Raw genomic sequence first — 13829 nt, forward strand, 5'->3', positions numbered from 1 at the left:
GAGAGAGAGCCCGGGGAGGTACAGGGGGTGGGGGTGGGGGGGGAAGGGAGAGAATCTCCAGCAGACTCCAGGCTGAGCACGGAGTGGGAGGCTGGCTGGATCCCAGGACCCCAAGAGACCGTGACCTGAGCCAAAGCCAAGAGTCGGAGGCTCAACTGACTGAATCACCCAGGCACCCGGAAGGCAGGCAGATAGAGTTCAGATGATCTGGTACCAGGCAAGAGACAACTAGAGACCCAATATTTAGGAGATGTCTGAATAGTAGGCTTTGAAGATGTCAGACTTTTGGACACAAGCCAGCATCTTCTGAAGTGAAACCTATTTATATGCATCCTGTCCGCACCTCAAACTGGTCTCAATACCTGTGTGTTGGGGGCAAGCCTGCTCTGAACAGAAGCTTCGAGAGGATCAACACACACCATGCTTAGCAAACCTAATTCCAGGCTCCCCAAACCAGAAGTTCTGAACCTTAGATTGTGTGTGAGTGCGTATGCCTTTCCCTCAGGTTGGGTGTGTGTGTGTTGTTGGGGGTGAGGGGTGTCTGTGACTCCTCTTCTCAAAGGCAGATGATGATAAACGTTTGTGAATGTTTCCTACATGTTAGTCACTGCTCCGAGTGCTTTCCTGACACCAACTCTTTTAATCCTGGCAAGAGTTCCATTCTGTAGGCACTAACACGCGGCCAACTTTCCAGGTGAGAAAGCTGGCAGGAGAGATGAAGCCCAAGGTCGCACTGTAGGAACCGTGTGAAAGGGGATTAACCTGGGCAGCCTGGTCTCCAGAGCCTGCCCTTCCCTCCACCACCCCATCCTGGCTCTTCGCCTGACTCTGGACTTGTACAGGGAAGGACTGTGTTCGCGTGTACTATCCATCTTCATCTGCTCGGAACCTCGCACAACGCCTGGCACGCAGGAGATGCTTCATAGTTCCTTGCTGGTGAAATGAATGAACTTCTGCTAGGCGGGGCAAGCCCTGGCAGCAGACGGCTCCTGGAGATGGAATGTCAACTTTCCTCCGTGGCACCGCGCTGCCGGCCCCATCCCGGCCACAGCCGCCACCCGGCCAGGCCCTCGGCTCAGCTTCTGCTTTGGATCTGCGCGAACTGGGAAAGGCTGAGCCGGCAGCGCCCTGAACAAACCAGAAAAACAGCCCTCCTCTGCTCCGCTCGCGAGCCCACAGGAGGCGCGGCCGCTCTACCCCGCAGGGGCCTGGGGCGCCTCCTCAGCACCGCCCCGCCCCGCCCCGCCCCGCCGCCCGAGGTCTGCCCCGCCGCGCCCGCGGGGGGCGGAGTGCGAGCTGGTCGGGAGGCCACTCTGGACTCTGCACCCTGGCGTGTGTACACCCTGCTTCCCGCGGGCCGCTCAGCGCTCCTCTGCCCGTCCATGGAAGGGGCCAGATCCCCATCGCCGGGGGAAGACCTGGAGCTCTTGGCGCTCCGAGGGCAGCCGGACGAGCAGAAGCCTCTCAATGGAACCGTCCAGGTGATCCCTCTTTCGGTCGAGGAACCCTGCCCAGCCCAGGTAAGGCCTACTTGGCGCTGCGGGCGGTGTCCGGGCGCACTGTGAGCCGGGCTGCCGGCCAGGACCCGGGCCTGGCACCCTCAAAGTTGCGGGGTTCCAGCCAACCGTCCCGGCGTCTCAGACGCGGAGCGCTGGTGCGCCCTGGAAGCTTCTGAATGGAGCGCACGCGGGAGTGCGCTTTCGCCTGAGCCCGCCAGAACCCCTGCCACCCCTCCGATCCTGAGCCCGCCAGGGCCCCCTGCCACCCCTCCGATCCCTCTGACCCCCATGGAACCTGAGGAATCCTACACAGGTTGTACAACTGTGTATGTTGTACAACCATTGCCACCATCCGTGTACGGGCCCCTCTCTTCAGAGAGAGTCCCCGCGCAGGTGTACGGGCCCCTCTTCAGAGAGAGTCCCCAGGGATAGAGGTGGTTTTAAAAAGCTCTGTAACTTTAAGTTTTTTTCTTTTTCAAGCGGGGAGAAAGAACTAGAGTGATAGATGGAGTCTTCGCTCTTTCTTCAGAATCTGCTTGCCTTAGCTTTACTGCCTTGCTGCTTCCACCCTCCCCCTAGCCCTCACCCACTGCCCATCATCCCCCTATCCCGCTTCACATCCCCCAGACACGCTTTCTGTCCTTTACTGATCTGGCCATTTGATTTGGCAGGAAAAGAGACCGGGAGAGGCGACTGAACTCCCCCTGCTCAGTTGATGGGAAGTAATTTCAAAGTGTTTGTCCCAAAGAACTAGACTATGCCTCATTTGCTTTCCCTCCTCTCAATCTCTACAGCAAGTCGTGGAGGTGCTTAGGCTGAGCTCTTTTCTGATCCAGCCCTGGCAGTGATGGGAAGTTTATTCATTCTCATCAAATGCTTGTAAAACAGCAGAGACTGAATTCACAGCCATCTGCCTTCTGATTAACCCCTAGGATTGGCTGGAGGTTTACAGGGTGCTTGGAGCTCCCCATATATATGGCTCCAACCTGATCTTTCGAGGTCCCACTTCTCCACTCCCACCCCTTTGACTCTTCTTCGCCTGTTGATTTAAGGGATAAGCAAGGACATCAAAAGGAGAAAGCTGGGGCGCCTGGGTGGCTCAGTCGTTAAGCGTCTGCCTTCGGCTCAGGTCATGGTCCCAGGGTCCTGGGATCGAGCCCCACATCGGGCTCCCTGCTCCGCGGAAAGCCTGCTTCTCCCTCTCCCACTCCCCCTGCTTGTGTTCCCTCTCTCGCTGTGTCTCTCTCTGTCAAATAAATAAAATCTTTAAAAAAAAAAAAAAAAAAAAAAAAGAAAGGGGAAAGCTTTGCTTTTGCTTCGACATCGATTCCTGGAAACACTGTAAAGTCTGCTTTTCTGAGGACCTATAGGTACCCTGGAGGGTGATTTGGGACTTTATGTTTGAGTGAAAGATGAGCACCAAGGAAGAATGAAGGTTGGACGAAGATGGTCTGTTCTCTGTGCAGTGGCCACAGCTGTGGGCTTGCTGTGTCAGTCCTCCAAGCCAGGGTCTAGGAATGGATTGCGAAATACTTGCCTCATGTTAGGTAGATCCAGGCCATACCAACGACTCCTGGGACTGAATCCAGAGACAGGAGTTTTGGTGACAGTTTTACCACTAAAAGGTGTGCCCTGTGCCACGGTGCTAAGGTCTGTAGTTAAATGGTCATGTAATGAGGTTAACTGGGCTTCTCCAGGAGGCCTGGGAATGCCTTGTTGAAAACAGATGAGTAGAAGAACATGGCACACGCATGTAGGGCATCAGTATTTTATAATTGTTTAGTACCTACCCAGGAGAGATGGCTCTTTTGTATTCTAATTACTTCCTCATCAGGCAGCTGTACACTGATAGCCTAGACTTCCTCGTGACTTAGCTTTGTAGCACGCCAAATAGGAAAAGCTATGGGGAGTGACAGAATGGCATGAAGGTGAAGGGTACATGAGCCCTTGGAGGGCATTCAGATATTTGAACAGGAAACATTTTTTTTTTAAAGATTTTATTTATTTATTTGACAGAGAGATAGAAGAGCACAAGCAGAGGGAGCGGCAGAGGGAGAGGGAGAAGCAGGCTCTGCACTGAGCAGGGAACCCGATGCGGGACTCGATCCCAGGACCCTGAGATCATGACCTGAGCCGAAGGCAGACGCTTAACCATCTGAGCCACCCAGGCGCCCTGAACAGGAAACATTTAAAAGGAGAAAAAAAATCTCCATTTAAGGTGTTAATCATTCTCTTTGGTTACATAGAATAAGTTGAAGTGTATTTTGGTTTTTTTTAAAGATGTATTTGTTTATTGAGAGTGAGTCCACAGGTACGCACAAGCAGCAGGGGGAGGGGCAGAGGGAGAGGGAGGGAGAGAATCTCAAGCAGGCTCCACGCTCAGTTTGGGACTATTGGGAAGAAGACATCCCACCTCATGGGTAACTTCCTAGTTGGAAGGGCGGATCTGGGAGAGTCTACAAAGGCAGTGGGGAAAGAACTTCCCTTGCTTGTTCTGGGCTTGGAGCTTGAGGGAAATTAGCCCCATTGCTATGCATTGTTCAGAATTTAGGACAAGAATCAGTTGGATTTTCTGTGGGTGGACAAGTGGATTAAATCCCACAATGAGATTACAAAAGTACAGATCTTCCTACAGTGCTAAGAAAATTTTTCCAAATGTATATAATTTCTGCTCTTAATAGAGCCAAAGAGAAGAAAAGCTTTTTGTGTCTAAGAGAGAGTTCGCCATTGTTGCAGGGCTTTAGGTCATGTATTCAGATCCGTATCTGAAGGGGGATGTGACTGTTTGGGGGCCCGTTCAGAGGAAAGCCACAAAAATTCTCCAGCCATATAATGCAATCATAGAATGTAAGATGCAGTTTGCAAAAATCTCTGGAAAGCACCCTGTAGAAAAACCTGCCTTGGCTTCTCCTCGTGACCTAGAATTTGGGCACGAGACAAAGAAGATGCTAGTGAAGGAGGCAGTGTGTCCTTGTGACCTGGGTTTTAGGGGAGTCTCAGCACAAATGGCACACACCTACTCTATCAGAGGCTCTTCACCCTCAGGGCACAGTGGAATCTCCTGGGGGAACATCTAAAAAATACAAATTTCTTGGTTGATTCTAATGTGCAGGGAGCTGAGAAGCACTGTAGTTTATTCTTGGGGTGGGAGTCAGCTGATGGACTACTTCACAATGACTTAAAGTCTGTGAAGATTAATTTTGCGAAGGATAGTGTCTCTCCCCTAGGGCTGACGGCAGGCAGCGAAGGGGCCAGGCTGTAGGTTGGCAGCTTTGGGCTGGACAGGAAGAGGCATTTCCTACAGGCGAGGGGCTGTGTACTAGTGAGGTGACTCTCCCTAGGAAGTCAGAGTAATGGTCTCCTCATAGCACCAGGGTCCTAGTTTATTATTTCTAAGGGAAATCATAAGTGGAGCCACAAGAGGCCAAAGAGGTTCACTGACCCTCAATTTGCGGCTCCCTTGAGACTCCAGCCCCTTTCATTTTGTACTAAGCTTATGGTCCTGGCTGCTTCTTGTGTAAGGACTGAAAATGGCATGAGGTCATTTTATTCTCAGGAGCTCTGTAAGTAGGAAGATATGTTTCTGTTCCCTGGGAAGTTGAAGATTCCTTGTCCTGGGCCTTTTTTCCCATGTGTCTTATTGAGCCCTTGGCTTTGGTGTCTTTGGAGCAGTTTTTAGTCTTCGGGTTGGGTGAGAGGTGGCTCTGTCCTTGGACTCTGGAAATACGCTTACCTCAAGAGCATTTTCTTCTGTCCAGGTGTTCCCTTTATTGCTCCTCTCACACCCGACCAGAAGAGCCAGTGTAAAGTGTACTCAGGGGCTCCAAAGTGTGACCTCCACGCTAGAATTTCTCAAAGTACCTTCTTAAAAGTTCTAGAACCTTCTACAATGTATTAAGAGCCTAATACTTGAATGAGGCACAAATCTGGGATATAAGAATGAGGAAGTTTAAGAACCACCCCTCCTTCTATCCGGTTTCAGTTTACCTTGGAAGATAGGCTGATATCTGTTTATATTTGAATATGAAACCAGACAAAGCAGGGACAAATGTGCTGTGTGGACAGCTCATGTTCTGGGATATCTCTCCATGGGCGACGTGGCAGGGAGGCCTCCACAAAAGGAGAGATCTGACCTGGCTCCTGGAGAGTGATGAGGCTTCAGAACAGAAGTCTCAACCCTGATAAAGCAACTGATATACTCTGGGAGGCTCAAAATTACAGAATGGGGGGGGTGTGGGTGGGGGTGGGTGGGCACCTGGGTGGCTCAGTCAGTTAGGCGTCCGCCTTCAGCTCAGGTCATGATCTCGGGGTCCTGGGATCAAGCCCCACGTCCAGTCTGCTTCTCCCTCTCCTGCCTCTGCCCTCCTCCCACTCATGTGCTCTCTCTCTCTCTCCCTCAAATGAATAAATAAATAAATAAATACATACATACATAATTACAGGCTGGGGCCTACCCCCCACCTACTCTACAGTCTGGTCCCCTGTGTCCAGGTAGGGCCTAGGGGTGTGTGGTTTAAATTCCTCCTCAGCTGATCCTGACGTGCTGCCAGGCTTGGGAACTTCTCATTGAGCAAGTCTGAACTGTCGTCCTGAAGTGAACGATTTCCTTTTCTGGTGGCCATCACCACAGGCATGAGGGAAAGAAAGTCAACCAGGTGCTGCTCTGTGGGACTGGAGAACACAGTAATGATGGCTCCCATGTGTGGGGTCCCTAACATTTGTGTAGCAGGTGCTTCATGTCCACGATCTCTAGTCTTTACAAGAGCCCTGGGAGCTAGATTTATTTTACAGTTGAGGATGTCAGGGCCGGTGAGCTTCAGTAACTTGCTGAATGAGGCAGTCACTGCCTTCAAGTGTGGGCGGGGAATGCCGATCCAGAACCACACTTTGCCCCCTCGGAGTCTGTGGACTCAATGTGGGAATTCCCGAACGGCTCGGTGGGAATGGAGAGGAGTCACGGAAGCTGGTAGGGGCCGGGGGTGGCCCCGAGTGGAGGCACCCCACGGCAGCCAGACGCACTCAGAACCTGGGGCTCTGCACCGTGTCGCAGGGGGCTGTGGACGCAAGGGGCCAGCTTTGCTGTGACCCGCAGCAGGGATCCGTCTCGCCTGCTCTAACTGCATCTTGGAGATGGGCTAATGCGTCCCTTGCAGGGCCGTTCGACTGAAATGAAACGGTGTTGGCCACCAATCAAGCATGGCTGTTGTGGCCTCACGACCCCCCATGGCCGCCCCCTTCCTGGTGTGGCTCCCAAGCTGCCTTGCATTTCCCTTTCCAGGCCCTAATTCTGCAGTGTGGGGCGCGGCGGCAGCCTCTTCGCTTGTTCTTGGTGTGCCCACTCTAAACCGCACATCATTCTTCTCTTCATCTTCAGCTCGGCTCTTGTGCTCCAAAACCTTTCACGGGTCCCCAGCACACAGCAAATTAAGTCCAGACTGCTCTGGTGGCATTGAAAACCCTCTCAAGGAGGCTCCAGGCTTTCACGGTCTCTAATCTTAACTATCGTGACTTGCTTCTGGAACCCACCACATTCCCGTCAGAGGATCCTCTTGGCCAGCTAGTTCCCTTGTGAATCAACATTGAGGATGCTCTTTTCTGGATTTGGAATGCCTTTTTCTGCCCATCCTTCAAAGTCCTGCTTCAACCGCCCCCCCCCCCCCCCCCCCACCCCCCCCCCAGGGGCCCCCGGGTATTTTCTCCCTTCCTTTTTTTTTTTTTAAAGATTTTATTTATTTATTTGACACAGAGAGAGAGATAGTGAGAGAGAGAGAGCACAAGCAGGTGAGCAGCAGGCAGAGGGAGAGGGAGAAGCAGGCTCTCCACTGAGCAGGGAGCCCTATGCAAGACTTGATCCCAGAACCCTGGGATCATGACCTGAGCCGAAGGCAGCCGCTTAACTGACTGAGCCACCCAAGCGCCCTCGCTTACTTTTTTTTAAAAAAGGTTTTATTTATTTATTTGAGAGAGAGAGAGAGCACAAGCTGCGGGGCGGAGGGGCAGGCAGAGGGAGAAGCAGACTCCCTGCTGATCAAGGAGCCTGAGCGGGGCTCGATCCCAGGACTCTGGGATCATGACCTGAGCTGACCGCCTGAGCCACCCAGGCGCCCCTCCCTCCCTTCTGTGTGAGGTTACATTCTGCTTCTTTGCAAACCTGACTCCGTGGAGTGTAGCCCAGAGAGGGCAGGATCCTGCTGCCTTCATTTCTGTATTACTGGCCCTTCACAAGCATTCAGAAGTGCTTCTTGAAACCAGTGACTGCCTCACAGCGTCCCTCTGCTTTCCAGGCCAACAAGGAGAACCCTTGGAGCTCCTGTAATAAGAAATTGATTGGAAAGTGCAAACTGTGGATGGTCATCGCCTCTGTTTTCCTAGGTCTCATTGTAGTCATCATCATAAGCTTATGTCTTCTTGGAGGTAAGAGGATTTAAACAGGACTAAGCTGATGCATTTGAAGAACTTATTTAATGTTCGTTTATGAGTTACACTGATATGGAAGATGTGCTCATTGCTATTTCATTATTTAAATATGAATTTAAAACTGGCTTGGGATTGTTGTATGGGTGGTAGCTATCCATGGTTCTTTGTTTTATTTCATTTTTTTGTTTGTTTAATAAGCTCTGAAAGAAGTATGGAGACCAATGTTTTATTTTAAACTCTGCCCACTGGATCTTGAAGATTTCTTAATTTTAACTTACCTAAACACTAATTTATCTTTTATTGTTTCTCTACACCTACTTATTTGAAAATTTTTCATTTGTTTCATAAAATAATTATTATACTTCCTCTGATATACCTAGTACATTATTATAATGATAAATAATGAATAGCCCATTTGAAAACATCTTAAAAACTTTATAGAACCACGTATCTATATGCTGTCATTACTTCAACTATTTTGGAAATAACTTTATTATATTTGTGTTGTATGTGTTTACAAAACAAAAACTTACACGGTGCTAACTATATACTTTACATATTTTATTTATTATTTATTTTTTTAAATTAAAATTTTTAAAAAGATTTTATTTATTTATTTGAGAGAGAGAGTGAGAGAGAAAGAGAGCACAAATAGAGGGAGCAGCAGAGGGAGAGGGAGAAGCAGGCTTCCCGCGGAGCAGGGAGCCCGATGCAGAGCTTGATTCCAGGACCCCGGGATCATGACCTGAGCAGACGCTTAACCGACTGAGCCACCCAGGTGCCCTTTATTTATTATTTATTATGAATATGAAAATAATACATGTTCAGTTACCCATAAAGCCCATCCATATTATTAATATTGCACTATATTTTCTTCTTTTTCTTACTTGCATTTTTAAAATAATTTGAGTTCAGATTGTTTTTTATTTATTTAATTCTTTTTTTTTTTTTAGAAAGAGAGAGAAAGAGAGCATGAGTGTGAGCCGCGGTGGGGTGGGCGGAGGAGGAGAGGGAGAGGTAGAGAGAGACTCCTAATTTTTTTTTTTAATTTTATTCATTTATTTGCCAGAGAGAGAGCAGCAGGCGCTCTCCTGAGCAGGGAGCCTGATGCGGGACTCGATCCCAGGACCCTGGGATCATGACCTGAGCCGAAGGCAGACACTTAACCCACCGAGCCAGGCGTGGAGCCCTTCATGGTGCTTGATCTCACCACCTGAAATCATGACCTGAGTCAAAATCAAGAGTCAGATGCTTAACTGACTGAGCCACCCAGGTGCCCTGATCAGATTGTTTTTTAATCATCTTGGGGCCTACCTTTAGGATTTTTAATGCTATATTGAGGCCATTTTGCCAATTCACTAAAAATGATTTGTGAACACTTTTTTTTTTTTAAATGACTGCATGATATAGTCTTCCATACCATTTTAAAGCTTTTTTAGGTAGTTGCTAATTTTTTATGATTATTGATATTAAGGTTTTCATGATGAATAAACATAGCACCCTCCAGTGGGCATTCATTTCCATTTTAAAACAAGAAAGAAGAAAATTGTTTTTATTTGTAAGTGGGGGTGATTGCAGGGGTGGGGGGGCTTTTCTGGAGTTGGGATACTCTTGAGGGTGATCTGGTCTCCACAAGGATTTGAGTTGAGTCGGATTCTTCTTAATAAACCCAATCTTGGATGAAGAGCCCCTGAGTCTCTCCAGAAGGGGTCCTGGGAATTTTCTTCAGGAACTACATTTGCCCTTTACCTCCTATTCCTTTTCTTCCTCTCCTGTCTCAAGGTGTTAAAGTCCCTGAAGGAATAGGGAAATTTGATGGCACTATGTTTGCTTAATTACTTAGGGCATAGTTGAGGTGGGATGGTGATCTTTTGAGGCCACAGGCTGGTTTCGAGTTAGGGAGAAGTTGATGAGAGGTGCTACACCTCCTCCGACCTCCTGAGGACAAGAGTTTTGGTGTGAGCCTTCCTACTCCCTCTTCCCATCAACTGCCATACGTGGATGTCGAAACAAGTTGAGCTGTGCAACCTTGTCCCATCACAATTAGGTGGTGCTCTCCTGAACATCGGCTAATCTGTCTGTTGGCCTCTGGGGCCTATAACAAAGGAGGATGCAGCAGGTCCAGTTGGTTTAATATTCAGGATTCTAAAGCACAAGACCCAAGAGCTGTCTTCCATTCTCAAAAATCATCGGACCTCTTCAACTGCCCAACAGCAATCTGCAGAGGAAGGAATTTCTTTTCCTTCCGTCATTTCCCAAGGGACCTGAGAGTTCACTGGATAATATTCAGGGAAGAACTCTGTAATACTTGTAGCGCAAACTTCATTCTCAATGTGGTTATAAAAGTGTATTTTCAAATGTTAATGCTGTAAAGAGATTTGCACACTTTCACATTTTTATAATCCGAGAGATACTTTTACTTCACTTGGCACCTCAGCCCTCAGGGGTTTGGGCCTTTGGGGAGAGTCATGGTGTGGGACTGTGGGGGAGGGGGAATGCCATGGGTAAAAGGGGCGGGGCCAGGGCTCTCCTCCTTCCCTCCTTGACAGTCCCAGCCTCACCCAGAGCAGCTCTGTGGGTACTTCTGGGATGACCGTATACAGTAATTGGCCATTGCCTCATGACCGAGCCCCAGTGATAGGAATCGAACTCATAGAACTTCTGAGCACTGTGAGGAAAACACTGCTGTCTGGAAAAGCACAGTGTTGGCAGAGCCAAGGGCTACACGCATGGCTGGCTTCGTTAAGAAGTGAGGTTCCTTGGGAGCTACCTTTGCCTCCTTCTTCCCGCGCTCCAGCTCCTCAGTCTCCTGTCACCAGGCTCTGTAGCATGCAGACTGAGGCTCAGAGGAAGAGATGTTAATAACTGTGGAGATGGAGTGCACACAGAAGTGGACAATAAACAGGTCCTGACATAGAAGGGGTAACGAGTTGAGGAGGGGACAGTGGGGTACCCAGGGTGAGGTGTTCAGTGCGGAGGTCTATCTTGTCACTGACATTGTTAAGAATTACTGTCAACTGTGGTCTGTTTTATTATTGTTAATTTTCTACAGACTGTATACCCTTTATTGCCTGCATCTGGGGTGGATCTCCCGCCACTTTGCCCTTGACATGGCACTGAAGTGATGACAGCTTCAGGATCATGGCTCAGTGTAAGGCATTGAGCTGGGGCTGCATACACACTGTGCAGGAGATGCTCTGGTAAACAATGAAATCTTCTTAAAGTGGCCAATTTGGGGAGCAGAGCCCAGGGAATCCTGTTGAGTCTGGAGGCTTGGTTTTGTCTCCATTCTTCAGGGAAAAGATAATGATGGATTCTCTTCTTCTCCCTAAAGAAGTATAAATTCCTTGATGTAAATAAATGATAAAAGGGGGGGAAAAAGCCTCCCCCCACCAAGTCATCTTCTTTCTGGACAATTTAGAAGATCAGTTAAGCATCTTCAGGGGTTCTGCTTTTTTCACTGAGTTGCCCCAGCCAGGGAGGGGAGAGACCTGAGTAACACCCTACAAGTGAAACTCTCGTTGGAGTGGCAAAGAATTTTAAATATTGTATAAGCCAAACTGTGACAAGTAGGTGGATACTTAGAGATATAGTTTAAAGGTGATCAGATTTAGCACTCTAGGGACCCTTATGTGATATTCCCCAGCATTATGGATGGGGAATACTTCTTTACTGTCTTTCCATACAAGTTTTTCCCTGAGTAGGAGCGCTGTGGTGCTGAGATGTAAGCAGGGACTTCAGAAGTGCTGTGTGTTGAATGGATTGTTTTGTCTTTGCGTTGGGTGTAAGAGCCGCAGTTTATGCTGTCACAGAGTGTTGGTAGGCGGACAGGTTGCACAAGGCAGTGCTCCCCAGTGTAGGGTGACTCATGGGAAAATCCTCAGCAGACAGCATTAGCAAGTTATAAACTAGCAAGGTCCTTGGGGGCAGGAACTTAGTAGCAAATCCATAAGCCCTGTTCCTTGAAATTTCTTTGTGTTTTCCCCTGTTTCTCCACCTTCCCAGGACCAACCTCTTCACCTATGCTCTCCCATAGGATTCTCCCCAGCTCCTCCTGACCTATGGACCTTCAGATATCTCCGTGTCTCACTAAGTATCCTCAGGCTCTTCTCAACTTGGGCCTCTTGAAATGTGCTAGCATTGTCTGTCCTTCAAAACCTTCTTCCATCAGAATCTTGCTACTTCATTTTAGGAATTTTTTTCTTTTTTTCTTTTTTCACTGGCAAACTTCTAGAAACAGAGTTCTGCGTTTGGATCTTGCCTCCTGCTCACTCCTAACCCATTGGTTCCAGGACCCTGGGATCATGACCTGAGCAGAAAGCAGACACTTACCTGATTTAGCCACCCAGGCACCCCAAGACTTAAAATATGTAACGTAAAATGTGAGGGAATACTTGTTGATTAAAGGGTTATTGTATTTTTTTTCTTGTTTTATTACAACTTCCTTACCTGGCAAGTTTTCAAACTACAAAGACTTAACTTTATCGTCAGACAAAATAATGTCACGACTTATAGCAAATAAGGGTGTGGGGGGATAATTCCCTGTGTTTGGGGTCCTCAGGATCACTCCTAGATCTAGTGATTTGCTGGAGAATTCATGGGACTCAGCATATAGGCATAGAGATGATTACTGATGTGAGGAACAAAGGCAAAGGGAAATGTAGATAAAATTAAATTCCTTAAAACTTGCAGCCCGTTGACAAATACTTGACTCAGGGAGAGTAGCACATTCCTCCAGGAACTCCCAACTGTCTTCAAGTTAATGACTTTCTAGAAGAAAGTGTCAGATCACATCACTTGTGATTTATCATAGCAAAATGAAATAAAGCAAAATCCAGTAGGAAACCAGGCACAAACTTGAGGACACACTTAACTGCCGCAGCAATGACATGTGACAACACAACACGTGAGAAGTGTTGTCTACTGGGGAAGCTCAGAGGCTCAGTGCCCAGGGTTTTACTGGGGCCGGTCCCGGAGGCAGCCTCAGCCTGGCACATGCTAAAATTCCAGATCCCCGGAAGGCAAGGTGGTCAGCTTCGGCCACATTGCTTGTATCAACAGGGGGTACCACCTGGGAGGGCGAGGTGGGAACCCTCCCCAGATTCGGGTTCGCAGAGGCCAGCCAGGGGCCAGCCTTGAGCCGGCCGCTCGGAGCCGCTCATCTCAGGCTCTGAGAACTCTGTTCTGCACGTCCCCTTGCTCCTCGTGCCTCCCAGGGAGTAAGTATCAGGATTCTTCTTTTCACCTGCCTTTCCCTCATACACTGAGGGCCTTTTCAAAGTCCAGCCAAAGAGGCTGCTTATGTTCTGTCTGAAGCATGAGACCTGAGAGTCAAGTGTAGGGCAAGGCGAGCGCCCGGTTCCGCCACCCACGCCTTTCTCAGGGCCCGAGCCGTGGTTCCTGTGCGGGCCCAGCGGGGAGGCCGCCGGGGAGGCCGCCGGGGAGCCGGCCGAGTGGTGTTGACTTACCACGAGTGCCAGCTTCCAGCGCCGGGCCCCCGACCTTGTGTGTTTTTCCTTTGGCTTTAACTGCTTAAAAAATCAGTTAGCTCACCATCCTTAGAGCACCAACAGCACTGTGCCAGGAATGCAAGGCCCTCGGGCTCTGGGGCTCTGAGTGCTGTTTGGTTTCCCTTCTATAAACAGTGTGTAAAAAAAAAAAAGAGTGTGCCAACATTTGTCTCCTGTGGGACAGACTGCAGAGTGGAGGCTTCCTGCCCATCTTCTGTCTTCCTGGGAGATGTCAGGACATGGCTCACCTGCTCCTGTCTAGTCCCCGCTCTGTTCTGGTCCATGATGTCCCTTCCTCATCAGGGTCTCTGACAGCCCTGGACTGAGGTGATTCACTGAAATTCCTTGCTCCCAGCCCCTGGCCCCCATCACCCATGGTTCACCCCCTAGACCCTTGCCCCAA

General features: G+C 49.1%; 1 protein-coding gene across 1 annotated transcript in view; it reads left to right on the plus strand.

Annotated features, from left to right (window-relative positions):
• The first annotated feature begins 1273 nt into the window (after positions 1–1273).
• The window catches only part of C1H3orf52 (chromosome 1 C3orf52 homolog), a 28155-nt gene continuing 15599 nt past the window's right edge, over positions 1274–13829 (plus strand). Inside the window, exons 1-2 of the mRNA XM_021692522.1 lie at positions 1274–1520; positions 7784–7913. Of these exons, the coding sequence (XP_021548197.1) occupies positions 1383–1520; positions 7784–7913 (268 nt within the window). The 5' untranslated portion in view covers positions 1274–1382. The remainder of the gene's footprint in view (positions 1521–7783; positions 7914–13829) is intronic.

The sequence above is a fragment of the Neomonachus schauinslandi genome, chromosome 1 (genome assembly GCF_002201575.2).
Source record: "Neomonachus schauinslandi chromosome 1, ASM220157v2, whole genome shotgun sequence".
Lineage (NCBI taxonomy): Eukaryota > Metazoa > Chordata > Mammalia > Carnivora > Phocidae > Neomonachus > Neomonachus schauinslandi.